Source organism: Micrasema longulum, unplaced genomic scaffold, assembly GCF_059751315.1.
Source record: "Micrasema longulum isolate JH-2025_06_02 unplaced genomic scaffold, ASM5975131v1 h1tg000198l, whole genome shotgun sequence".
NCBI lineage: Eukaryota > Metazoa > Arthropoda > Insecta > Trichoptera > Brachycentridae > Micrasema > Micrasema longulum.
Genome location: NW_028277403.1, coordinates 249,535 through 275,250, shown reverse-complemented (window position 1 = coordinate 275,250; position 25,716 = coordinate 249,535). Strand labels below are relative to the sequence as shown.

The 25,716-nt window shown below is 31.7% G+C and overlaps 2 protein-coding genes across 21 annotated transcripts in view; one reads left to right on the top strand and one right to left on the bottom strand.

Annotated features, from left to right (window-relative positions):
• Positions 1-25,716, top strand: part of LOC148283774 (poly(ADP-ribose) glycohydrolase-like) — a 138,906-nt gene that overhangs the window by 42,852 nt on the left and 70,338 nt on the right. For 6 of the 20 annotated variants that reach the window (XM_088243263.1, XM_088243267.1, XM_088243262.1 and 3 more), the window contains one exon: positions 15,455-16,090. The exons of 1 other annotated variant lie outside the window; for it this stretch is intronic. In XM_088243263.1, coding sequence (XP_088099389.1) covers positions 15,455-15,519 — 65 coding nt within the window. In that variant the 3' untranslated portion in view covers positions 15,520-16,090. Of the gene's footprint in view, positions 1-5,016; positions 7,468-7,913; positions 8,666-11,566; positions 11,739-15,454; positions 16,091-17,954; positions 18,030-25,716 lie in introns of those variants that run through there. 13 more of the 20 variants (XM_088243250.1, XM_088243249.1, XM_088243248.1 and 10 more) reach the window with 5 other exon arrangements.
• bru3 (CUGBP Elav-like family member bruno 3) overlaps positions 22,703-25,716 on the bottom strand; it is a 220,584-nt gene continuing 217,570 nt past the window's right edge. The window contains exons 10-11 of the mRNA XM_088243269.1: positions 25,124-25,318; positions 22,703-22,820 (exon numbers count right to left, since the gene is read on the bottom strand). Of these exons, the coding sequence (XP_088099395.1) occupies positions 25,191-25,318 (128 nt within the window). The 3' untranslated portion in view covers positions 22,703-22,820; positions 25,124-25,190. The remainder of the gene's footprint in view (positions 22,821-25,123; positions 25,319-25,716) is intronic.

The following is a 25,716-nucleotide window of genomic DNA, read 5'->3' as shown; positions in this document are numbered from 1 at the left end:
AGTTTTTGGTTCACTTTGCCCAGCTGTATGAAACAGTGCTTTTGATTTTCTTGTCATATTACTTTAAAATATTTTATTATTTAATTTGTTTTTTACATTTATTTTTTAATTGTTTAAACTTTCTACTGAATATAGTGTATTATTTTTAAGTTGAAATTTTGTTTTTATAAACCGTGTATAATTTTTAGGTTTAATTTTCTTTATAAATCTTGAGTAAAATGAAATTTATGTTTTTAAAAAAATAAAAATATTAAGCCAAATATGTTAGTATTATAAATTTTTGTAAAAGTCAGATTGCCGTTTATGCTAATAAAATAAAATAAAAGAAATATGTCACGTTGACACATTTCTAACACATTACTGACAATCAGGGTATCCAAATACTTTTCGTAGTATTTTTTGTTTTGATGTAAAATCATTAGCAACAAAGTATACCAGGCAGGCGCAAAGTCACCTCAGTTTATGGCATGTAAAATTATTAAAAATTTTAACTACCGCACATGCAAATTAACAAAATGTGTGCAGCTGGGGTTTCATTGGGGTTTCATTATACGCAGGCTGAAAAAAAAATCTGAATAATTTTATTACGAACAAAGTAATAAGCTTACATCAAATTTGAATTGATCTTAATTCTCCTTGGTTAGCAATGCACTTGTCCCAATGCTGATTCCATAGTCAAAAGCATTTCTGAAAGGCTTTTTCAGTAGGGCCTTCAATTGCTCCGTCGTGGCCCTCTCAATGTCGGGAATGGTGTCAAAATGTTTTCCTTTTAGCATGGTTTTTATTTTTGGAAAGGGCCGGTAGTTGCATTGTGCTAAATCCGGAGAGTAATGTGGTTGTATACAGAAAGGAACGTATTTTTGGGAAAGGCCAGTAGTTGCATTGTGCTAAATCCGGAGAGTAAGGTGGTTGTATACAGAAAGGAACAATTGCCTGCAAGTAGATATAGGCTCACATACTAGCCTTATAGCAATCTATAGATCGCCACCCGAGACGCATATAAGTCAGTTTCTCAATTCACTTGACTCCATTCTGATTCCCATTGCAAACAAAGAGACTTGCATAGTTTTGGGAGACATTAATATTAACATTTAAGAAAACATCCAAGATCAAAACTCTCAGGTCTACCTTAATCTCATGATGTTCTATGGCCTACGTGTTTTGGTGGATGTACCCGCAAGGTAAACAGCATCGACCAGGTCATGTATAGACCACATAATGTGCAAAACGCGACTTTAATCTAAAGTTACTATTTATCAGAAATCCATAACAGATCACTATACTACTTTTTTATCTGCAAGATTCCACTAAAAGTGGTCCAAACTACATTGTCGACAGTATTGATCACAGTGAAGAATGTCTAGCAATTTTCATAGATCTTGCAAAGGCTTTCGACACTGTATCCCATAAACTATTGTGTAAAAGACTATCAAATATTGGAGTAAATGACATTTCCCTTCATTGCACTACGGTTCGATTAGAACATGCTAGCTAGACAAAATTATTTTTTGCGATTTTTTGTTTTCTTGTAACCTGTTATGGTTACCTAATGCACTTTTAGGGCAATGAGAGAAAGTGTGTTCATTGGGTAGGTAAAAAAATATTTTTACTCAAATTCTATAATATAATATTAAAAACACACGACAAAAAACAACAATAAACCAGAATTAGGTAGGTGTATTTGACAGGTGTTAAAACATGACAAATATTACAAAAAGTCTAACTGGCAGAAAACACGTTAAAACAATAAGCGCATGAAAAGAAGAAGGAAAAGAATAGGCAGTAGGTCTAATAGGTAGTAGGTCTAATAGGCAGTAGGTTTAATAGGCAGTAGCCTTTCCAAAATTAGCGATAGGAAAATATTAGTAATTGTAACTAATCTTCGTCATCACTAATTTTGTCCTCTGATGAATCACTAACAATATAGTAGAGGTAGGATCTGGAGCATGCGGCCGCGGTCTCAATTTGGAACTAACACTGTATTCCTTCACTGTCATACTGGAAATTAGAAAAATGTGATTGTGATTTATTTATTAATTGATTGATTAACCATTTGATTGATCACAAATTGACAATACTGCAGTGAGGGGTACAATGAAAGCTTCAAAAGTTTCTTTGTTTTGTTATTTTCGCTGGTTGATTGTAAAGAAATATTAAATTTTCGCTTAATTAGTTTTTTTAAAAATTGATAGTGATATGCGAAACTGAAGAAAGACACAAGTCTTTATGAACAGTTTCAGGAAACGAGTGGATGCTTTCATTGTAATATAGTCCTGCATGCTAACATTAGGATTAGTTATCATTGTACTTTCCGAAGTATTTACATGAGGTGGTTTTATCGATTCTAATACCTCGGAAGGGAGTCCACCTGTGTTTTTTTGGAACCTCTCGTAGGCCGTTTATTAAAGGGTCAGATGTGATTAATAACATATTTGACTTCGAGTCTACATAATATGCCAAAGCCTCTTCTCTCGATAAGCACCTTTGATTGCTGTTTTCACTGCCACTGACACTATCTTTCATAGATTCGCACTTTTCGGGACTTTCATTTGCGTCCTTTATAACAACAGCAAGGCTCCGGTGCCCAGCTGATCGCGTTGAGAACTCTGCTGCAGCCATTAACTAATTTTTGTCGCGTGTACTGAGCAGATCTTTAACTTTTCTCCTTTTCATTTTGTCACTGGACTCATCAAAATTTTTGATTGGACGTCCAGCGTTTGAGAGTTTAGTGGGTGAAGATGGCTTGTAAAGCGACACTTTAATCACAAAGTCTTAAGACATCCACTCTCCATTTTTTTTTGAAAACATCTCGCCGCACTTTTTGTGAGAATACCACTTTTTCCAAATTAGTGGAAAATGCACTTATGGTCTTCTTCAGAGCCCTCTCAGAATCTCCAGTAATACTAGAAAAAACATATTTTTACGATATGAATGTAAACAATCCGCTATTCCGGTTTTTTCCCAGTGTTTTAGCCACTTCAAAAATTTCCGATCTTGAGATTGAGAAGAGGTGCCATGGAAAAAAAAAATCATAAAAATTAGTTCCACAGCCGTCCACAACCTAAATTTATTATTGTTAGAAATAAAAAAAACATAAACTACAATATTATATAAGTTTTAGCACTTTGACTCGTTTTGACAAGTGTTTCTGGGTCCAAAATAGAGATTACACCATCAATTGTAATAGAAAATGAAAAACTTAATGAAGTCACTGAAATTAAATATTTAGGTGTAATGTTGGATTCAAAACTTACATTTCACCAAAACGCTAAGATGGTAATAAATAAGATTGCAAAAAAAAAATCAATTTTGGGAAGGATCAGAAGATTTATTGATAAGGACTCCTGCAAAACTATTTACAAAGCAATTATTGAACCACACGTTAACTACTGTAGTAGCATTTTATTTTTATCAAACAAAGAAAACATAGATAAACTAACTGTATTACAAAATAAAGCCTTTAGAATCATTTTGAAAAAAAACAGATATACGAGGGTAAAGTCGATGGTAAATGAAATGAAATTATTAACATATAAACAAAGAATATTTTACAATACAATGATATTTGTTCATAAAATTATAAACTCTAGTAAAAAAACAGAATTTTGGAAAAAAATTGATCGGAACCAGCATGAACACGATCACAATACTAGAGAAAAGAACAAAATTAGACTTCCATTTAGGAAAAAGGCAAAGTCACAAAATTCAATTTTATTTAAAGCAATTAAAAAGTATTACGAAATGGAAAAAAATATTTATGAAGAAAAAAACATATCAAAATTTAAAATAATGGTCAAGACATATGTGATAAACAATTTATAAATTAAATATATTTTCAATGTTATTATTAGAACACACATAACAATATGTATGATATGTGTGCCCTACTTTAAGATTTAAATTAATTAAATTAAATTAAATTAAATTAAATTAAATTAAATTAAATTAAATTAAATTAAAATATGTAAAAATTACAGAAAAAAAAGTGAAAATAAACTTTGGGATAATGTAAAAAAAAACAAGCTGCAACATGTGTATTTTGTTTTAACAATAAAAAATAGTACATATCCATTACTAAGATAAACAAATACTACTATCGAAATCAGTATGATAAGAACTTGCGTCAAATGCGAAATTGCTAATGAATACTAGTTCACTTACCTCTTTTCTTATATACTTACCTGCTACCCTCATATACTGCGGCTCTTAGGGCAGTAAAATTCTTGGAATCCGAGGTTCGTAAGTTTTGTTTATCAGATTAGGAATGTATTGCCGGGAAATTCGATGTGGCTTTTATCTAGCTAGCATGTTCTAGAAAATCATAGTGCATTGGTTTGAAAGTTATCTTGATGGAAGAACTCAATCGGTTTCTATTGACAATAGTCATTCTACAACCCAAAACATAAAATATGGTGTGTCACAAGGAAGCGTTTTGGGACCAGTACTGTTTCTGCTGTACATTAACAACCTTTTTACATTAGAACTAGATGGAAAAACTATATGTTTTGCAGATGATACTATTGCCATATTTATAAGAAAAACCTGGAACGAAACATTCTCCAAAAGTCAACTAGGAATTAACAAAATAATTTTATTGGTTTGATCTAAGTTTGCTGACTGTTAATGCCACTAAAACTAAAATAATGACCTTCTCTATATCCAATACTGGCATAGAAACAATGAACAAATTGGTATAAAAATCCATACGTGTAACAAAAGTAATTATTGTGACTGTCCACCTTTGGATAAGGTCAAATCGTTCACATATTTGGGTGTTATTATTATAGCAGACTTGACTGGGCTGATCATATTGACTACGTCTCTAAGAAAATAAGAAAACTATAGGACACTAAAATTAATTTATTTGCTGCTGTTCAGTCCACATTAACATATGGAATATTGAGCTGGGGAGAAGCTACTAAAACCAGAATAGAAGCTTTAACGGTGGTGCAAAAATATATTTTGAAAATAATGAACCGACGCCCTCTTGTGTACCCTACTTCTCTTCTTTTGCAGAACAAAACGTATTGTGTGTCAAACAGTTGTTTGTAAAGTCAGCGCTTTGACAACAACAAACAGCTTAAATACGTTTAAAGTTAATATAACCAAGTGGATTGCTGCACAGGACTACAAAAAAATTATGATATACTCCAGGCCATGCAGTGAATCCAACACAAAATATGTTTCTAATTTCTTCTTGATGTTAAGTGTAATTTTTCTTTTGTATACCTTTATTATTATTATTACTATGTTCTATAGCAAACCAGGAAATTCACAATTTGTTAGCCTTTGAACAGACTATTGTCTAGTTGGGTGACAAATTGTGAAATGCAAATGTAAAATTAAAAAAAAAAATCTCCATATATGTAAACTGTTTTTTCTTGTTTCTCTTTCTCTTCAATACATGTAAATATGTATGTATGTACGAGGGCGGATCGAAAATGAAGCTACCTAAGTAGGAAAAAAACTTCTTTTTTTTCAAAAACCATTTATTTCTCAACATAGTCTCCTTTTACTTCGACACACTTAGTAAGACGATATTCCAACTTTTTTATACCATCTGAATAATACGATTTTGGGAACCTCTCAAAATACGCGTTAGTTTCAGTAATCGCTTCTTTGTTTGAGCTGAATCTTTTTCCTGCGAGCCATTTTTTCAAGTTTGAAAACAGGAAAAAGTCACTAGGAGCTAAATCTGGACTATAAGGTGGATGATTAACCAATTCAAAGTGTATTTCACATAATTTTAGCATTGTATCTAATGCTGTGTGAACCGGTGCGTTGTCTTGAAAAAAAAGCACTTTTTTCTTCTTTAAATGTGGTCATTTTTCTTTGATTGCATCATTCAATTGATCCAATAATGCACGATAATACTTTCCTATGATTGTGGATCCTTTTTCAAGATAATCGATGAGCAATATTCCGAGTGCATCCTAAACTACAGTGGCCATAACCTTGCCAGCCGATTTCACTGCCTTTGCCTTCTTCGGAGCACTTCCACCAGCTTCCACCCATTGTTTCGATTGATTTTTGGTTTCAGGTGTACAGTGGTGCACCCACGTTTCATCAACAGTTATTAATTGACGCCAAAAATCAACAGGATTACGCTTTATCATGTCTAAACACTGCTGTGAAGTGGTCTCTCCAACTCGTTTTTGTTCGACAATGAGCAAACGCGGCACCCATCTTGCCGAAAGCTTTTTCACATGCAAATGTTCATGCAAAATGTTGAACACACGTTCATATGAGATGTTTACCATTTCAACTATCTCACGCAATTTCACTCGGCGATCATTCATAACTATATCGAGAATTTTCTTGATATTTTCTTCAGTAACCACCTATTTTGGCCTTCCTGTTGATAGTATTGTTGCAGTGCTTGTTTGGCCGCGTTTAAATTCAGCAATCCAATATTTTACCATGTAATCTGACGGAGCAGACTCACCGTAATGTTTATCGAGCTTTTCTTTTGTCTCTTTCGCCGTTTTCCCTTTCAAATAATAGTGTTTAATCACTGCACAAAATTCGCCTTTTTCTATTTTTCAAGAAACACAAAAGTTGTTTACTTCAAACGACTACAACAAATAAACTAATCGATGAATTTGGGTGACATTTTAACAGCTGCCGTTTGACGGATCGCAATTTGGAAAAAATAAATCTTTTTGTGTTTGTGCTTCATTATCAATCCGCCCTCGTATGTTACCGGCAATCTGTATAATTCAGGTATTCTATACAATACCTAGGCAATGCAAAGAATAATACCCGGGGCGTCCAGGCAATGTATGATATATTATCAATTATATTGTCTGTTACATTCTTTGCCTAGTTAGTGTTCAGACAGTGATAAACTTCAAACCTGGGTTGAGAGCCAAAAGTAGTATGGAGTATTATTTTATTAATTTTTAACTTTGATGTCTAAAAAAATAAAAAACTTCATACGTCATCGGCCCACTCTAATGTACATCTTCAATTAATTTTTTAAAAAAGTATCCGAGACATAGTTCCTTAAATCCTTATTTTAAAAAAAAAAGTGGATAAGTGACATATGACTAATATGTGCAATGGTGTGTACAGAGAAAAACAGGGTTTTTGTGATATGAGTGGGACACAAAAAAAACATTTTATTAACATAGGGTCATGCGTTCCATATAGGTATATAAGCAGTGTGTATTGTCTACCCTACTTGATTACTGTAAACATTTTACTATTCTTTTGGAATTAGTTTATGTAAATTACAAGTTAAATTATGTTAATATTAATTTCATTAACGACTCGGGAAGGCTATTATTATTTTTATCATACGTCGAACTTGGTTATTACGAGAAAGATGGGACCAATTGAATTTGCTCGTTATAAGCGATACTCGTTATACCAGAGAAAGGTTTTTTATACAATCGCTATTGCACAATGTCACGTAGTAAACAAGTAAATACATATGTGTACATATAATTCATACAGAAAATTAAAAAAAAACATGTGTTCTTAGACACTTACATCTATCATAAACATAATCCGATCCCAACGCCCGGCGGTATTCATTCTTTACGTTAGCCGACCGTTTGGATTTTATTACTTAAGTTCTTATTTCGAGAATGTTGTTTTTAACAATTGAATTTTTTGTGTAATTTTTGACAATATTTTTGTTTGGTATGTCCGAGAAGTAACTCGTTATAACAGTGAATAATCGTATCGAAAAAACCGTGAACTAAAATGTCAACTAATGTTACATCCGAGATCTCACTATTTCCGTGATCGTTATAACCGAGTTTGACTGTAATTAAGTAAGGTAGACAGTGGGTACCGATTTATGTCTACATCAAGTGCTTGCCCTCGAGTTTAAGATGGCACAAATAAAGATAGTAAAATTTAAAAAAGTGTTGTTTACTAAATATAATAATTTCTATCTTTCTTAGATGGAGAAAATCCAGAAGGCTGCCTTAACAAAATCTTGCGATTGTCTTCTTCCTTCTTCAAAAAAGTGTTTTGCAACCCCGCAGACATGATCTTTTCAATACTATCTAAAATAATAAGATTATCAGGAACGATATTTTTATTTGTCAGTTTCATGTGTTTATTTGCAAACGTGTCTATGGGAATAATTTTGTTCAATAAGTTTTACGGTTTTCGAAGTTCAGGATGCCGAGCATCGACAATAAATTCGACAATAAATGGAGAGTCTGCAATGACCAATGATGAATAAATTTAAATAAAGTGCAGAAGTAGACTTTTAAAACAAAAGTACATAATATTTATTATGTTCCATTCATATTTGAAATTATCATATTTAATATGTTTTATTTCATATTTGTTACACAAACTATGATATATTTTTTTACGATTATAAATATTTTTTAGGCATAGCTGGTTGAGCCAAAACATATTTTGCACGCAACCATATCTTGCGGTATTATAAAATAAAATATATATACAAATCAAGTAACATTTTGGGTAAACCCGAGTTAAAAGTCATTATGGGTTATTTTTTATGTAAACTATGAAAGCATGAAGTCGTCAATATTATTACTTATACGAGTAGATATTGTTTATTCAACAATGTCCTCTTTTTGTTTGTGTTTAGTAATAATTTCTATTGTGTCAAGTATTTATGTACGAAGCCACTGCATGCATTTTTTTTGTATTTTCTTATAGTAAATAAAAACAAAAACTTTTGATATTTTATTTTCGCCAAATACTGCAATTCTTACCTTCTACTTATTTTTGTTTCCACAATTAATGAACTTTACCAGAAGTCATCAAAATATTTTTTTTCGATTTCTTATCACAAATAAAAAGTAAAAAAAATTACTTTTATGTGTAAATAATGCTTTTTACCATATTAATTAATCACAATATTTGAGTTTGTCCAAATGTTTGTAGACAAAAGACTGGATTTCACCCCCTCGGGAGTCATTAAGATTAACAAATTACAACAGGGATGGAGAATACCTTAGAAAGGGAATATGGAAGTCTAGGCATTTACAGGGCTTATGACCTGTCATTGGCTGGTTTAAGTGCCCACTTTACACACTTTACACACATTCACCATTTTGCCTATGTTTGAACATCCATATTTCTTCATTTCTTCCATTTGTTGATTTTAGTGAAGTTAAAGAGCTGAAACCTTTATTGTTGTGAAAAGATTCATCTGACTGAATAATTTCACATACTAGGCAACGCCTGAAAACAATTTTCCAATTTTTAAACTTCTTGGACCAGTTGGTTACAATATTTAACTTCACTAAAATCAACAAATGGAAGAAATGAAGAAATATGGATGTTCAAACATGGGCAAAATGGTAAATGTTACACAGTGTGTAAAGTAGCCACTTAAACCAGCCAATGACAGGTCATAAGCCCTGTAAATGCCTAGACTTCCATAATCCCTTTCTAAGGTATTCTCCGTCCCTGTTGTAATTTGTTAATATTAATTAATCTATAAAAAAATAAACTAATATCTTTCTATGTAATATAATTATTGCAGATTTAAGGCATAGAAATTTTGGAAGCTTTGGTTCGAATCTCACTCTACTTCAACTTGATTCCCATATTCTAATAGTGAGTTATTTACAACCCATGAAAAATGGCCTCAAAATGAAATATTTGGGTAAATAATAAGAACGCAAATATTTCTTTAAAAAAATAAATAAATATACTAACAACCATCAGCTGTTTTCCTGGAGGGATAGTTAGATAAAATAGAATGCCGCACCTTTCTGTCTATACATACAGACCTCGCTACCTCCACATTCCCACATCTTATGTATGCACGCTGATTATTTCCTCGTTATTTATTATTTTACTCATATACATGAGTCGTCGGATATAATATTCAATATCTACACAAAAAGTTCGGTTAGTAAGTGATTAACGTTGAACAGCGAATAATCTGTAATTTAAAATAATAACAGCCAGCTATGGCTGACTATTTCATGCTAGTTAATTTGGCCCATCGGACCTCATAATTGGGCGCGGGCCATAAGGAATTTGTTCCAAACGCCTTGGCTAATTAGGATCTCGGATGCGCTGATGTATCCATAATACAAAAAAAAGCATATTTATGAATGGCGCTATATACGTTATCCATATTATTAATATTGATTAAAGACAGGTAGGGCCTTACTTATTTATTTATTTTGTTCTTTTACAACTATTTATGTATTACTTTTTTTTACATTAAAGATAATGTTCCCTCACATAATTAATTCGTAATATCAAATACTAAGTATAATTTATAGATCAAGTATAAAATTATACCTAGGCAAAGTGGTAGAATAAGGATGGTACAGTAAAAATTCTTAAACCTCGCATAGAGTTATACTCGGTATAAAGCTGTGATAGCGTCCGTAGTCACTTATTCTTGGCTCATACCTGGGTCCAACGTGGTAAGGCGCTGGAATAAACTCGCGATCCGTCATCTGTGATTTTTTTCTTTTGTAAAATGGATTGTATTTATCTAAAATTTAAGCAATTTATAAATCGTGCTATTTTTTCAGAGGTAAGTAAAGTATCGTTTATGGGTGTTAAAATGAAAATAAAATTTTCGTTTCATTCGGATAAATTTATTTTGCAGATATTTTGTTTATCAGTAAACCTTTATTAAGCGTGAAAGCAATTCATAAAGAAATAAAAAGTAGAACATTTCAGGTTAAACTTGCCCAAAAAGACTCAGGCTCTTGTGTTTGGCTTGTGTACAAAATAATGAAAAATAGGAATAAAAAATATGGAAGAATTGAAGAAATATAGATGTTCAAACATAGGCAAAATGGTGAATGTTACACAGTGTGTAAAGTGGCTACTGAAACCAGCCAATGACAGGTCATAAGCCCTTTAAATGCCTAGACTTCGATATTCCTTCTCTAAAACGTTCTCCATCCCTGTTGTATTTGTTGATCTTAATGACTCCCTACGGGGATGAAATCCAGTATTTTGCCTACAAACATTTGGACAAATCAAAATATAGTAATAACAAGGATCATTGTAAAATATATATTACTTTTTTTCCATTAAAGATAATGTACCCTATAGCTACTAAATTATTATTTCAGAGAGTCAGGGATTAGTATGACATAATATTTCTTTAAAGTTCGTCAATTATCTACTATGACGGAGATGGCTGGTATTGGAAATTGGAAGTAGACGACCCAAATCTTAGTAGAGAAATGCAATGTATTATTTGTGTAGTTTAGTTTGGCTGCGAATTTAATCATTTCTTTCTCAACATCCGACGATAATTTAACTCACTAATTGTTTTGCTGGTAATATCTGTTAAGTGAACTTTCATTTTTAAAAGTATTTTTAATTTCTCAAAAGATTATGCTATTTAGTTTTAACAAAATATACTGAAATATTTTTTCTAAATAAAATGACTTTATTTTCCTTTTTGTCATCTTGAAAAAAATATGCAAAAAAAATCCATCATTAAAAGGCACATTGTTTTGTTAACACCTTGTTTTATTAACACATATGTCAGCAATCAGAAAATCAGCAAAAAATGTCATAGTTACTACTTTTATAAAAATCTTTCTATCTTCTAAAACGAAAAGACAGCTTATCTTACCTTTTATAGATGTGTGTGTGTAATTTGGAACATCTTGAAGCATTGACATTAAATACTCAGACAAAATAATTGACTACTGTACATTCACGGAGACTGGACCGCTGTGGACGTGCAAACCGAGGAGCCCACTGCGTGATATCACATGATTGGCCCATTTCACACCACGGCAAAAATCTACACGGTATGATAAAATACAATACAGTAGATCGATATTTATTGTTTTACAGATTTTTTTTTAAGGCCTGGCAAACACAATAACCAGTACACCTTGAGACCGACTAATCTCCAGTCGATTTCTTTTCGCAGGATTTTTACCTGAGAGTACTCGCTGAATTTAACTAACGATTTTGATAAAATTATTATTAAAATCTCTTGTTCAGTTTTATTTTATTTTATTTATTTAATAGTGAGTTATTTACAACTCGTTGAAAATGGTCACCAAAATTGAAATATTTGGGTAAATGATAAGAACGCTTTTCTCTGTCGGATATCACGCGGCTAGTTTGTTTATTTTGAAATTCTTGTTATAATGAACATATTATAGACTTAACTTCCCACCTTTAAAGTGGAGGCGGCGTAGCGGGTATTTCTACCCTTTCTGCTGACAAGCACCAGTTAGGCGTGCGAGTAGAACTGCCATTCTCGCATAAAGTGTGTCCTAAACAATTTTTTAGATGTTACTTTACAAACATTGCCGGTGCAACGGCGTAATGCTTCATGTCCAATAGTGTATGGGGTTTTATGCTTATTTGTAAAAATCACAACTTGACTCTTAAAGGGAGATAGTTGAAGACCATTCACTAAGAGCCATGTATTAAGCAATTGTTTTTCAACCCGTGGGTCGCGACCCCCTGGGGGGTCGCGGAGCCTCTGTAGGGGGGTCGCGAGAGGTCGAGAAAACTTCAGTTTTTTTATACAACATATAATTTGTGAGACTTAAATAAAAAGTCGATAAGAGTTAAAATTATTATATTTAACAAAATTTCCCTATAATCAATCATACAAGCCAGAAAAATGCTAGTTCAAAACATGTTATTACAAAGAAAATAAATATTAAAAATGTGTTTAAATAGAAAATGATTACATCTGTGCTTGCTTATCTTCGTTCATTTGAATGTGAAGGTTGCGCTTGAGTTTGTTCAATTAATTTCTCCCATCGTGGATCCGTTTTTGCCACATTAAGTATTGAATCGTTTTCCAAATTTAAGCGATTTCTTAGTTTACATTTTATTCGCGCCATTGATGAAAATGCCAACTCGCACAAGTACGAGGTAGAAAATGGAATCAAACACTTCAAAGCCTCGGTTGTTAATTCCGGGTATTCTGTTTTTCTTTTTAACCAAAATGTATCAAAATTTTCAGACTTGAATTCCAAGTGTAACATCCCATCGGCAGATAGTTTCAGCAGATTCTCTTTGAGCTTAGTTGCTAAATTTGCCTCGTTTACAGCTGCATTTAAAAACGGATTTAAGATCCATCTTTGCCCCGTGTTATCCGATATCTCTTGCAGTGAGAAGTAATGGCACAATTCTTTCTTCAAATTATGTAACACCATTTTCATACCAGATATTTATGAGTTGATGTTGATCTCGCTTCCGACTTCTTCAATGAAAGACTGTGTGGACGAAAATGAATCAAAGTTGTTTTGATTTATAGATGATGACCACAATTCAATTTTTTTTATAAAGCCATGGAGTTTTTTTTTGCTGTAATGACATTTTCATCACGCCCTTGAAGACTTTTATTCAAGTTATTTAAATGTTCAAATAAGTCAGAAAGAAAAGCCAATTTTAAAAGGAATTCCGGGTCAGAAATGAATTCAGAGTAATGCGACTTGGCTTGCTGTAAATATACTAATAGTTCAGCGCGAAGTTCCATAACTCTGGTCAGTACTTTGCCTTTTGATAACCACCTAACTTCTGTATGGTAAAGCAAATTACGGTGTAGTGTCCCCATATCTTCACAAATGATTCGAAACAATCGAGTCTGCAACGCTTTTCCTTTAATAGAATTTACAATGTTAATAATAACATTAAGAACTTGACTGTATTCTTGCGGTAAGGATTTGGCTGCAAGAGCTTGGCGGTGGAGAAAGCAATGCATCCAACAAGCGTTTGGCATCTGTTCTTTCAGTCTAGCAATAAATCCACTATTCGCACCAGTCATGGCTTTTGCTCCGGCACTACAAATAGCAATGCATTTTTGTGCCCAATCGATATTCATATCTTGCGTAGCTTCAAGGAACATGTCATGCAAGCATTGACCTGTAGTATTTTTGGGAAGTGCCTTGTAAAATAGTATTTCTTCCATTATTATTTCATTTCCGTATTATAAAGCAACATGAACCAGAAATGGTGTACAATCTCTATCAGTAATGTTGGTTGTATGTAAGATTCTTCCGATAGAATTAAATTTACAATTGGGAAGATATGTTTCTCCAAAGTTTGTTCAGAATTTAAGTTTGCTGACTTTGAGGGAAGAGCTTCCTCTAGAGAATCGTTTTTTTGTTTTTAACATTGGACCTTTGGATTTGGATTTTAAAATTGGGGATTAATCCCGCCATCCAAATCATTTAAATATGGATTACTAGGAATTTGGATTCCACCAGGGTACTCTGGAAGTTTCTCATTTCCATCCATAGTTAAAAGATTAAAATATTATTTAATTAAAATGAAAAGAAAAAAATTAGTTTAAAATAATGTGTGAATAATTTTTTTGAGAATTTATTTAAAAAAAAAAAACGAAATTTGCAAAAAAAAATATTTGAAAGGATACTGATGCAGAAAAAGAAAAGATTATCACGGTTTTAAAACTTAAAAAACACTTAAAACATAAAAAATCACCAAAAACGGAGGAGCGCTTTGACAGATGTCATTGTTGCAATTTATACAAAAAGTTTAATAAAATAAATTGGGATCGATCCCGTCAGGGAAAAAAAACCAGAATTTGCTGACAAAAATTTGGATATGTCCAAGATATTTTATGATCTTTAACTTATCCAGATTTGTTGGTTTCTTAACTTAAAATGTGGTAACAAACAAAGTAAATCGAAGAAAATGTTTTTACCTCACTCTCCAGAGTATGCCTTTGTTTGTGCACCTCTATTGTTAGTATTTTAACAGTAACATATTTCAATTTCACTGAAAAAAGCCAAACATATTATTTATTACAAGAAGACAAGAGGCTCATTCTTCCACTTCTGGTGTTAACAGTGACAGGCGCCGTGGCACAGTTGGTAAGATGGCCAACTGTGAAACTGGCGTCGCGGGTTCGATTCCCGCCAGTTGCAATAAAAAAAAAAAGATTTCCTTCTCAATTGGTCTGGGTGTTGTGGTGTGTTTTTCACTACCCCTTCCATATCCCCTCTATCCCACCTGCTGACAAGCCTCTAAATAGAGGCTTAGCGGGTTATTCCTTCAAAAAAAACAATAAGAACAATGGACCAATATTATTTTTTGCTATTTATATTGATTTTGTTTCTAACTTATTCATAATATGTAAAACCTCAACTACTTTTGAGATGCATTTTTTCTTCATATTAAGCTGTTCTCATGATGTTCTCAACATTTTTTAGACTAGAATATTTTCTTGTTGAGTTTACATTAAACAATTTCCGCTAAGTAAAATATTGTTTCAATTAAAATTTACATTTTAAACTTCCTAGAAATCCCTTTTTATGTAAATAAAGTTTTAAAAATTTCAAATTTTACAGTAAAAGAAAAATACCAAGTGTCACACGTTAGTGTCATACTTATGATTGTCTTTATTACTTAATCTAATAATTTCCCGTAAGATTAAAGATACACATTAGAAAATAATAAATATGTACGTATTTTAAAATTACTGGCATCCTGAACATTGATTAATTATTGTTAACGGTTGATTCTCATTTTACAGGGCACAAAAAACAGCGAAAGTTGAAGAAAAGGGGACTTAAATTAAGTTTTAAATTTCAGTTTTGAAATTCTTAAATATCATAAAACACATGTATTTTAAAAATTATGTATTCCAAAAGGCATGAAATAACTTTAACAAATATTTTTGAAATTATTTTATTTCCACGAGGAATTTACGAAAATTTAGAGTCAACTGTATAACATTTCCCTGATTATTTTTGTAATGTTTGTATTCATAAGATTAGTTTTTTTTTCCTTTGCTTGCTATGGTTTAAAATAAATAGAGAAGTACAATTAAATACAAACAACGTCTTCAATTTAAAAAAGTTTATTTTTGATTTAGCTAATGTAAACTATAGCTAAAAAGAATTTCATCCGTTTGGGAGCTTTCTGATCATATCTTCAATCCCACGATTATGACAATTATTAACAATATAAACTAAGTCAAGTAAAAATTTATTCTTTATTTTAATAACTAACTTTGTAATTTTTATTTTATGATTCACTTGAGAAAATAAATTAAAAAATACTTAATTTTGAAAATGCTCCCTTTTATATATAAATGGAGAAAATATTTTTTTGTTTTTTTTGGCTCTTTCGCATAAAGCCGACTATACCATAAAAAAATAGAAAAAAACCGATTTTGAGGGCAAATAAAGGTGTCATTTTATCAATTATTGTACTGGTGTTTAAAATTTTAACTCCAGATATCTCTGTTTTTTGTTTTTGTCTCATAACACCCATGTCTTCTATTATTCAATAAAAAAATAAATATTATCTTTGTTGGTCATGTTACCAAAATACATGACTTTTATTTTGAAAGTAAATTCACATACATATATACAAAGTATGTATGCTCAACCTAATACAAAGCTTTTTGTCTTAGAAAACTTTATATAGTCGTTACATATTCGTTGGTACTTCCTTGTTTTGTAGTTTTTTGCAAGTTTTTAAAATACAAATTGTGATTAATACTGTCATCTGACTGTATAAATCGTTTTTGATGTTGTAATAACATTTAAATATTTTTTTTACCTACTTATATTTTTTCAGTATTAATCTACGGCAACGGAACATTATTTTGTATTCATTTACCAAACCCCAATGATTTAATAGCAGTAATCATATTTTTTTTCCATTAAAGTAGTACAATTTATTATTGTCCGGTTAATGTTTACATGTGGCGTTGCATATTATGGGTTTCGAACCCGGGACATACGCTACCAAATAATGGGAGTATAATTATTAAAATGTTTCAATAACAATCTTTTTAATTAGGAATTCATAAATACATATATTATGCACTACATGGTCATGTAAATATTTTAAAAACACATTTTTTTTCTGTTCAAATGTTTTAAATATTATTAAACATTATTAGTATTAGTATATTATTAAACATATGTATAGCACGTAATATGGAATCCAATATTTTGCACAATATGTTCAGTGTAGTCTTGAAATATTATTAAGCAAATTAATATTTTTCTGTATTAAAAAAAAATGTAATAAATAATTATGAAAAAAAACATTTTTTATTCATTGTATTTTGATGTTTTAGGAATCTAAATTTACCGTGAGAATGAGAAAAGAGAATCTTTTTTATTTGAATTGATTCACTAGTAAAAAATACATATTCTTTAGTAGGTATATTGTAAATATGGTATATTGGTCAGTAGCTATATTGTACATATGTAATATTGTAATATGTACGAACTTAGTGATATTTTTTATATAGTTTGAAAATGAAAAAAAAACCTCAGTGTGAAGGTACTATTAAGCTAGAAAATTTTCAAAAAGCTGGTATGTATATTTATGTATGTATGTAAGGGTAGAATCAATTTAGTCTCATTCAAAAATATAAAGGCAGATTTAAGTTAGGTCAAAGGTTGCTACCCGTTAACAATTATCAAATTCATTTTATATTCATTTGTTTGTATAAATTGATGAGATGTATATTAGCATTTCTGATCTGAATTTTTAAAATCTTGAATAATTTAATAAATAGTATTCTCGGAACATATTGCCATAAACTGTCTCGATAGATTAACAAGACAGCATTTTTTTTACAATCCATTACCAAAAAATAATTACACCCAAAACACGTTTATTTATCGTGGTTGCTACATATTTTGAACATGTATTGTTCCCACATGTATGTGTATTTTTAACGTAAAACTCAAATAAAAAATACTTCAATTGCCGTGATTGTTCTGTGATAAGATTCTTTCCCCGCCAAAAGTATCCCATCCTCCCGCATCCCTTTCCTCGCTTGAAATGTTTCTCTTTTTATTAATTAGATTTATATTTTGTACACTTGTCTGTAATATTTATGTATTCGTACTCTGTTGTTTTTCATTTTGTTTTTTGTTTGGGTTATTAAAAAAGAACTTATAAAATGTTACCATGTAATTAACAGACATCCCTGTAAATTACCTGGGAACAAAACTGTTGTTTTTATGACCTTTTTGCAGCAGTTTGGTAATATTGATATGTTTTAGGCACTTACTTACCATATATTTTATGCTGACCAATGAATGACTGAAATAAGTATGACGCGAAGTCGCATCAAGCGCCAAGGGGATTATCCACAAATACGCTGCAGTCCCAGCAAATCTATCTGTTTGCGGTAAGGTTCAAAATCTTCTTGATAATGTGGAAAAACAGGTTTAAGTTTGGTGCCACCCAAATAGATTGTGGTAAGTTTGTAATAAGAGAGAGGGTTTTGAAGAAAGAAAACATTGTTAATATTTTGTAATATAATTAAAATTATTTATTATCATTCATTACAATTCTAGCTTGCTAAACGTAAATTAGTGTTTTGTATAATGTAAATAATCAATTATTTTTTAAAAGTTTTAAGTAAATATACACAAGGTCAATCAAAAAAAAAATGGGCATGCAAAATTTCAAACATGTAATAAATTACACCCCTGTCCCCTAATTTCAATTTATATTTGAATAACAAACTACCCCCAATTCAATAATTCACCAGTAACTACGAAAGCAATGAAAATGTCATATTCATAAAATTGTGCAGTTATGAATTTAGAATATTTAAGATATTTTTTAATGGAAATGGAATTGAATAAGTAATAAATATGAAATATTTAACATTATTAAACTGAGTTTTAAAGATAAGTAAGCAGCAATGACAATGAATGACGGAGGTAATAAGAATGTGACATAACCAAAAGCTGCAAGAATACTTGCAGAATAATTACATAAGTTTGGACTCCACAGCGTATTTTCAAACTGCCCAGAGGACTCTCCGAGGGGTCACACGATATAGGTAGGTATTCGCCTTCTCGGTCCAAACTCAACAGTATGCTGCTATGTAATTCTCCATGATATTCTTGCGACCAATGTTACATAAATACTATAAACAGGAACATTGTTCTGATATACAATTTTCTTTTAATTAAATTCAAAGGAAACAAATGAATCGGTTACCAATCTATAAAATCCGATCGTAATTCTACAATTCATGTGTGATACCTCGCCACTAATACACTATTTTATAACCTAATAATCTTACATAAATAAATTTCTTTTCAAATCCAAGCAAACGATTTATGAAAAGCTGTGAACCGAGTTTCTGGATATTAAATAAATTTGTGCATCATAATCACAAGGTTGTGCAAAAAGAACCGTCTTATTCTTTAATGTAATTTAATATGAAAATAAATATGACTAGATATAAATTTTGGCTTATTATCAATACATTAAATCTGTCTAGAGATATAAAAAAGCTCTAATTTTATGGTTCCAGGATTCAATTGTAGGGATAACATTATTTCTGTTAAAGTTTGCATTTTAGATAAACAAAGGGCATTCATTCCATATATTTTATTATTTATGCTAACTTGTTAAGTGATAAATCTGTATCGGTGACACTTGAATTAAAATAATTTATTTAACAATATTCTTGTTACCTTAAGCGTGTTTGGTACAATATACTCATCTCTTAATGAAATGTTATCTTATATTTCATACAAAATTAGCATCAATGATATTTGTCATAACATTAAATTCAATTTATTTTAGAAGCTTTAATTTTTCTATAAGGTTATGCATTAATTTTAGTCTACATCCATCTCCTGCAATAATATTTCAAGTTATATCTAAATTTAGATAAAAGATTTCCCGAACACGGTTAGTTGCATGTCCTAGGAAATAGGTTCTAGAGGTACAAAGTTCCCGGTACACACTCTAGGACGACTTCTTTTCTTGTGTGTTTACACTCAGGCTACTAGTCATACTGAATCCTACATTTCTTACATTTACGTTGATAAAATATTTAATTTGTTTCACTTAGTAATATGATGTCGTATGTTACATTTAGCAAATTCTGTACAAAAATGGATGTCATGTTACAATGAGGCTTATTTGTGTAATGTCTTGACAAAGGCTTGCGTAGTGACGATTGTGTCCGTTCCGTGGATACTGTTGAAACTTGTCAATACGTAGGTATGTGAGTCCTATTCAGCTATCTAGTTTCTGCCGTACCTCGCACCGTATTAGCCAAACTATGAAAACGCGTAATTAATGAATTTATATCTAGAAGTGGAGCATATAGAAGTTCGGCGCGCTCTAATGACGCCAATTGAATGAAAAACATTTACACATAAATAATTGCAAAGCATACCCTGTATCCTAGAATCACTTCACTGCGCGATTTTGTATTCATTTGGGGTATTTCAATGTATTTAAAACAACTTTTCCAGCAGTTACTTCCTTAGCAGACAAGCGGCTATGCGCCTTACAATTCATTTAAATGTTTACTTTGCGCACACGCTATCAAATCTTTTCAAATACGTTACTATAACATTTTGGCCTCGAAAATATTAGTGACCTAGCCTAGCATATACGATAATGTTTTGTGTTTCTCAAACTTCTCGATAATTACTAGAAACATCTAGTTCATTTTACTGTAGATAGAGGTAAGGAGAAAGTCTACATATAAAATAGATAATGAATATGAAATGATTTCACATTTTTACACTGAATCTTGACTTTGTAGATACACAGAGTAGCAGTATAAAGATGGGAAATTCGCAGAAGGAATGTTAGTAAGTAAGCTTGGAATGCTAATTATCTAATTGTTAGTAAAAATAAATAATAAATCTATGAATATATCACCACAGGTGAAATGAACAAATTTCGTATAAATAATATTGCCACAGTCGAAATAAATAATTCTTTTGATTTGTTACTTTAATTAACAAATAGAAAATAAATAATACACTTATGTATGCTAAACAGAACTTTAAAAGTAAACATATTGCACTCTGCTATTATCATTTTTCAATGACGCAAAATATGGGTTGTTCCTGTAAATGCTTTGTCATGCTAAATTCTCAATGGTCTTATTCGATTAATCCCCTTAAAGCTATATTAATAAAACTAGAATACTTTATATATTTTTGTTACTTGAAATTATACTCTATTCTACTATCTCTGGCCGAAATATTTGACTAGAGGTGTTAGCTCACTGGCAGCTGCCGGGCGGATTCAACCCTCCGCTTACCTCCTACACACTACTCCTTCATCTAGACTCTTTACTAAACAACAATCATTACTGTTCTCCATTCCAGTTTAGCTCGTAACTCCTGTCTCTTCTCGCCTGGGTGGTCTGTGTATATCTTCAACACACTTCACACTAGTTTTGTATCCATCAACACCACTCCGACAGCACTTATCCAATTATATTACCTAATTTTTTTATACGGTGTTAAACTATCGTGATTTTCCCGTCACGTTCCGACAACGATTAGTCCATTTTTTAAAATTTTGGTTAATTCTAATTAAATTCAAGACCATCTACGGTTTTCAACTAATTACTAGTTCTTTTGTCTTGTTAGTTGTTATCGTAATGTTAAATTGTTTTACATTATAATATTGGTACTTTTGTTGATTACGATTCTAAAATTTAGTACAAATATTATACTATTTTTGTTTCATATAAATAATAACATGTTGCATTTCTATTTCCACCCCTAACCGCGCTCCCACTGTTGCTCCCCTCGGATAATGGTGAGGAATGCAGTCACCGTATTCGGCTAGGAATAGGAACGATACGCTCTGTCGGGCTAAGAGTGGTCTCAGTAACACCGTACATCTTTACAGAGAGACTAACAATACGTATAGACACTTACAAGGTACATTGTAAGGGAAATAACATTAGGAGTGGCACCCCTGAGGGCGACACAATTGACTGCGTCATGTAACATTCACACACAGACGAGAAGACATTATGGCCTGTACATTTCATAAACTGATTTGGTTTATCACAGCACATTTGGAATTTCTCGAGCGTGGCCAGATGGTTCCCTCGCCACTAGTTCTTCACCAGTAGTGAAGTTTGGCCTGTGTCAGATACCAAAATGGACACAGCAAAACACGAAGGATTGTTTCAAGTGTTTTTGTTTCATTTTGGAGTGAAATGAGAACTTCTAGGACGTAAACATGGTATTAAAGCGAAATCTTTCAAAATTTGTACTAAGACATACATGTACAAAATTGTTTTCAGCCATCTGAATCTACTACTTCGATAATTATATAATACTTAACAAAATAGATGCTCTTTTTCAAAGTCCATTTTGTTTTATTCTCAAATTTTAAAAACACCTCAGTTCATTAATGTGATATTTTTGACAAACATTTATAAAGTGAATTTCATTAGAACTTAACCTTATTGGAGGGTAACTCTGAAGGTCGTGCACTTTAGGATTTACACTTCAATGAACCGAACATTGTACATACACCATTTTGGGAGACAACAGTGTTAAATGAGTTGACTAGAAACCCTAGTATATTACAATAAGTTTGTTTCACTATGTTAATAATATAATTTTCCATTATGTATAGCAGTTTGGCTTAAGTACAAGAAAATACTTCCTTCTCAGAGCAAGTATTATAACCAATCAAGAAGTACAATATTACTAAGATATAATAGTATGTTTATCAATAATTATGAGAATATAATCATATATTGTGATAATAATAATAATCAATCAATTTAATGGTAATAAAATGTATATAATAGTTTAATAATTTATAATAATGATAAGAATGAAGCTTCCCTACAAGCTGCTTTTTGGTATTATATCTAACTAGTATACTTACCAAAATGGCCTGTTTTTACTGATATATATTATTAAAATTTAATTACCATTTAAAATTCCTTTAAGGTCAGTGATATTATAAATACACCTGCCGACAAAATTTACTAAACAGAATTTAATTCGGCAGTTTTCAGTAACTGTCACACATGCCAAGAAGCAGGTGTGCGAGTTGTATATTTTTATATTAATTTCTTGTTTAAAATATTGACCTCGATTTCTCCTTAGCCTGTCTTCGATTATCTGAAATGAAGAAACAAATCACTGTTTAATGGAAATGACAATAAGTATAGACAGTAAAACATTAGGTACCAGTTACCAGTTAAAGGTACTTTGGGGGCACAATCAGTTGTTTAAATCTTAATACTCAGATTTCCTATACAAGATGAAAAGAATATTCTTTTACACTTATATGTCGCTTTATGTGTAAATTGCACCATGAATTTTGTTGTGTAACTAGAAGTTCTTTCTCAAAACTATAGTTAACACTGAAAACAAAGTTTTGCAAAGTGAATGGCTATTCAATAAAATATTTAACAGAGTTAATCGGTTCCTCACTGGTTGACTTTACCTGCATCATAGAATTATAGCAGTAGTCAGCAGACTTAATAAAATTTTACTCTTGATCAAAATTAGATGTGAACATATTTCTTCTATCTATATATACAGGGTGTTCATTAAACCCTGTCACATCCGAAACCACGATGATCAGTATGAACAAGAAGACATATTGGCACATTAAAATACTTTTTAGAACGAATCAAATTTAAAAAAAGAAAATACTATAAAAGGCAAATGGTTGGTTTCTTCTGCAGAGGAGAAAGGGGTGGGGGGGAGGGGGTGAGTCTGATACTGCGCCGCGCTCCCTTCACTTCTCCCCTGCAGAAGTAAGCAACCATTTGTTTTTTTGAATATTTTTTTTTGTTCTAAATATTTTTTAAATACGCTAATATGTCTTCTTGCCCATACTGATCATCGTGGTTTCCGATAACAGGGTTTAAAAAACACCTGTATATATAACTGAATGCATGAAAGTTTGTTCTTTATAGACTCGATAACTACTGGACCGATTTACACGCGATTTTTGTAAATAATAACATCTTCAATATGTTCATCAGAAAAAATTAGGAGCGAATATGTGTTTTTCATCAAAACTCCCAGGGTCGCATTCGACTAAAATGCATATGCAAGTAATGGTTCTACATTATTTCTGATGCATATTCTAAAAAATAAGGAGAATATTGTTTTTTTTATATTAAAAAAGTTTGTATTTTAACGTTTACAAACATTAATTAGTTTTAATGGATACTGAATTGATTAATTTCTTTACAATTTCTTAAATTTCTACATTTAAACTTATTTTTAATGAATTTTTTATAATGCTTAAATAACTTTTCAACTAACATTTGAAAAATTTTTGAAAAACGGATTCTTACACAAAATGCACCACTGTTAGTAAGTAGCGCAGAGTTTGACGTTTGCAAAAAGAATTCTATATTTAAAAACGAATTATTTTATGTTTTGGAATTCAAACATAAATAAGTACTTAAAAACCTGATTAAATTCAATATTTAAAAATTAGTTTTGGAATTCAGTCATAAACAAGTACCTAGTTTTAATTAATATCCAATGAAAGAAGGCCCCTTTTGCAAGATAAGAGTGTTACTTTACAGTTAGATAATGCCAATGGTTTTGTCAAAACCATAGATAGGAACTTTGTGGTCTGGAAGAGGTTCATCATATACTTCCTTGAAAAAACTCGCAAAAAGGTTTACATTCTCCTCTGATGAACTCGCTATTTTGCCGTTGAGATGCATATTCGTGTTTTTTTTTTCTTACAGTACACTATATTATCCTCATTTGTTTTTTATGTATTAATTTTATTAAAAAAAATATTTTTTCTACATTCTGTTACTGCAGTTTTTAGGCATTATGTTTGTATACTTTTATTTGTGTTAATTGGAAATTCTTTGTATACTTTATTTTTGAATAAAAATTAGAGGCATTGAGGGAAACCTGAGGAGTGGGGATGACGCGTTGGCCTCTGCCCATACACCCTCCTCCCCCCTCATTAATCTACATAGAGTTTGTATTCGTTGGGAATATTTTTGCTAACTTCCAGTTAATGCGCAGCTGACAGTCCCCCGGGACTCTGTAACACTTAGGATCCCCTTAATGCAATATTTCATCTTTCCTTTATATGGTAAATAATTACCAAGCTTTGCTGCGATTCATGTACCAATGCAATACACTAAAATAAGAAATAGGACATTATGCGCCAACAATTCACCATGCAAAATTTCCATCGGTACTACCATTCAACAATATAAAATAATAATGTTAAATGTCCTCGACACTTTCACTCAATGTATATGTATATTTTGGTATATTATGCGCATTATGATTTCAACTAAATTATTGTTAAAGATAAAATTCTGCATTTTCACTCCATGGCTACCCGTACCCAATGAGCGTGGGTATTCTTATCTGGCCTGGCACCGACTTCGAAGGAGCGAAAACATTCCGGAAATCTTATGATGAATTACCTATTTGATGAGAATCTGTCTGTTGCGCTTGTGCCGATCCAACAGACGGCGAGGGGAGCGGATGGGGTTAGTATGGCCTGTTGGCATCCTTGGGTCTCTTCAGTTGGACTTTGAGCCGCTTCATCCCGATCTGGAACCCGTTCATGGCCTGGATGGCTGCTTGAGCCGATGTCGGGTTGTCGAATGAGACAAAACCTAGAAATGCAAATTTGTGATTATTTTGATATTAACTTTGGCTTTCCTTTCTCCGCATTCATACAAGGCGATTATTCAGATTTTGAATAGATGGTAGGGCTTTTAATGCTCATTTTGAAGTAGAATCCATCTTGTCAAACCTCGGGTGGTTTTCCAAACGCTCTCGCGGCCGTATTATCTCGTGTATTTACATGCAAAATTTACGAAAAAAACTGATTTCTCGCGCCGCGAGAGCGGTTCAGAATAGATCATTTTATGTCGTTTGGTATTATTCGTCAAGTACAGTGCGTTCAAATCAGAGGTGGTAATAAAAACAGATTCAAAACAGATTTAACAGTTTCACAAAAAAACAGCTATTTTTAGTAAACAGCTATAATAGCTTCATTATGCGTGGCCAA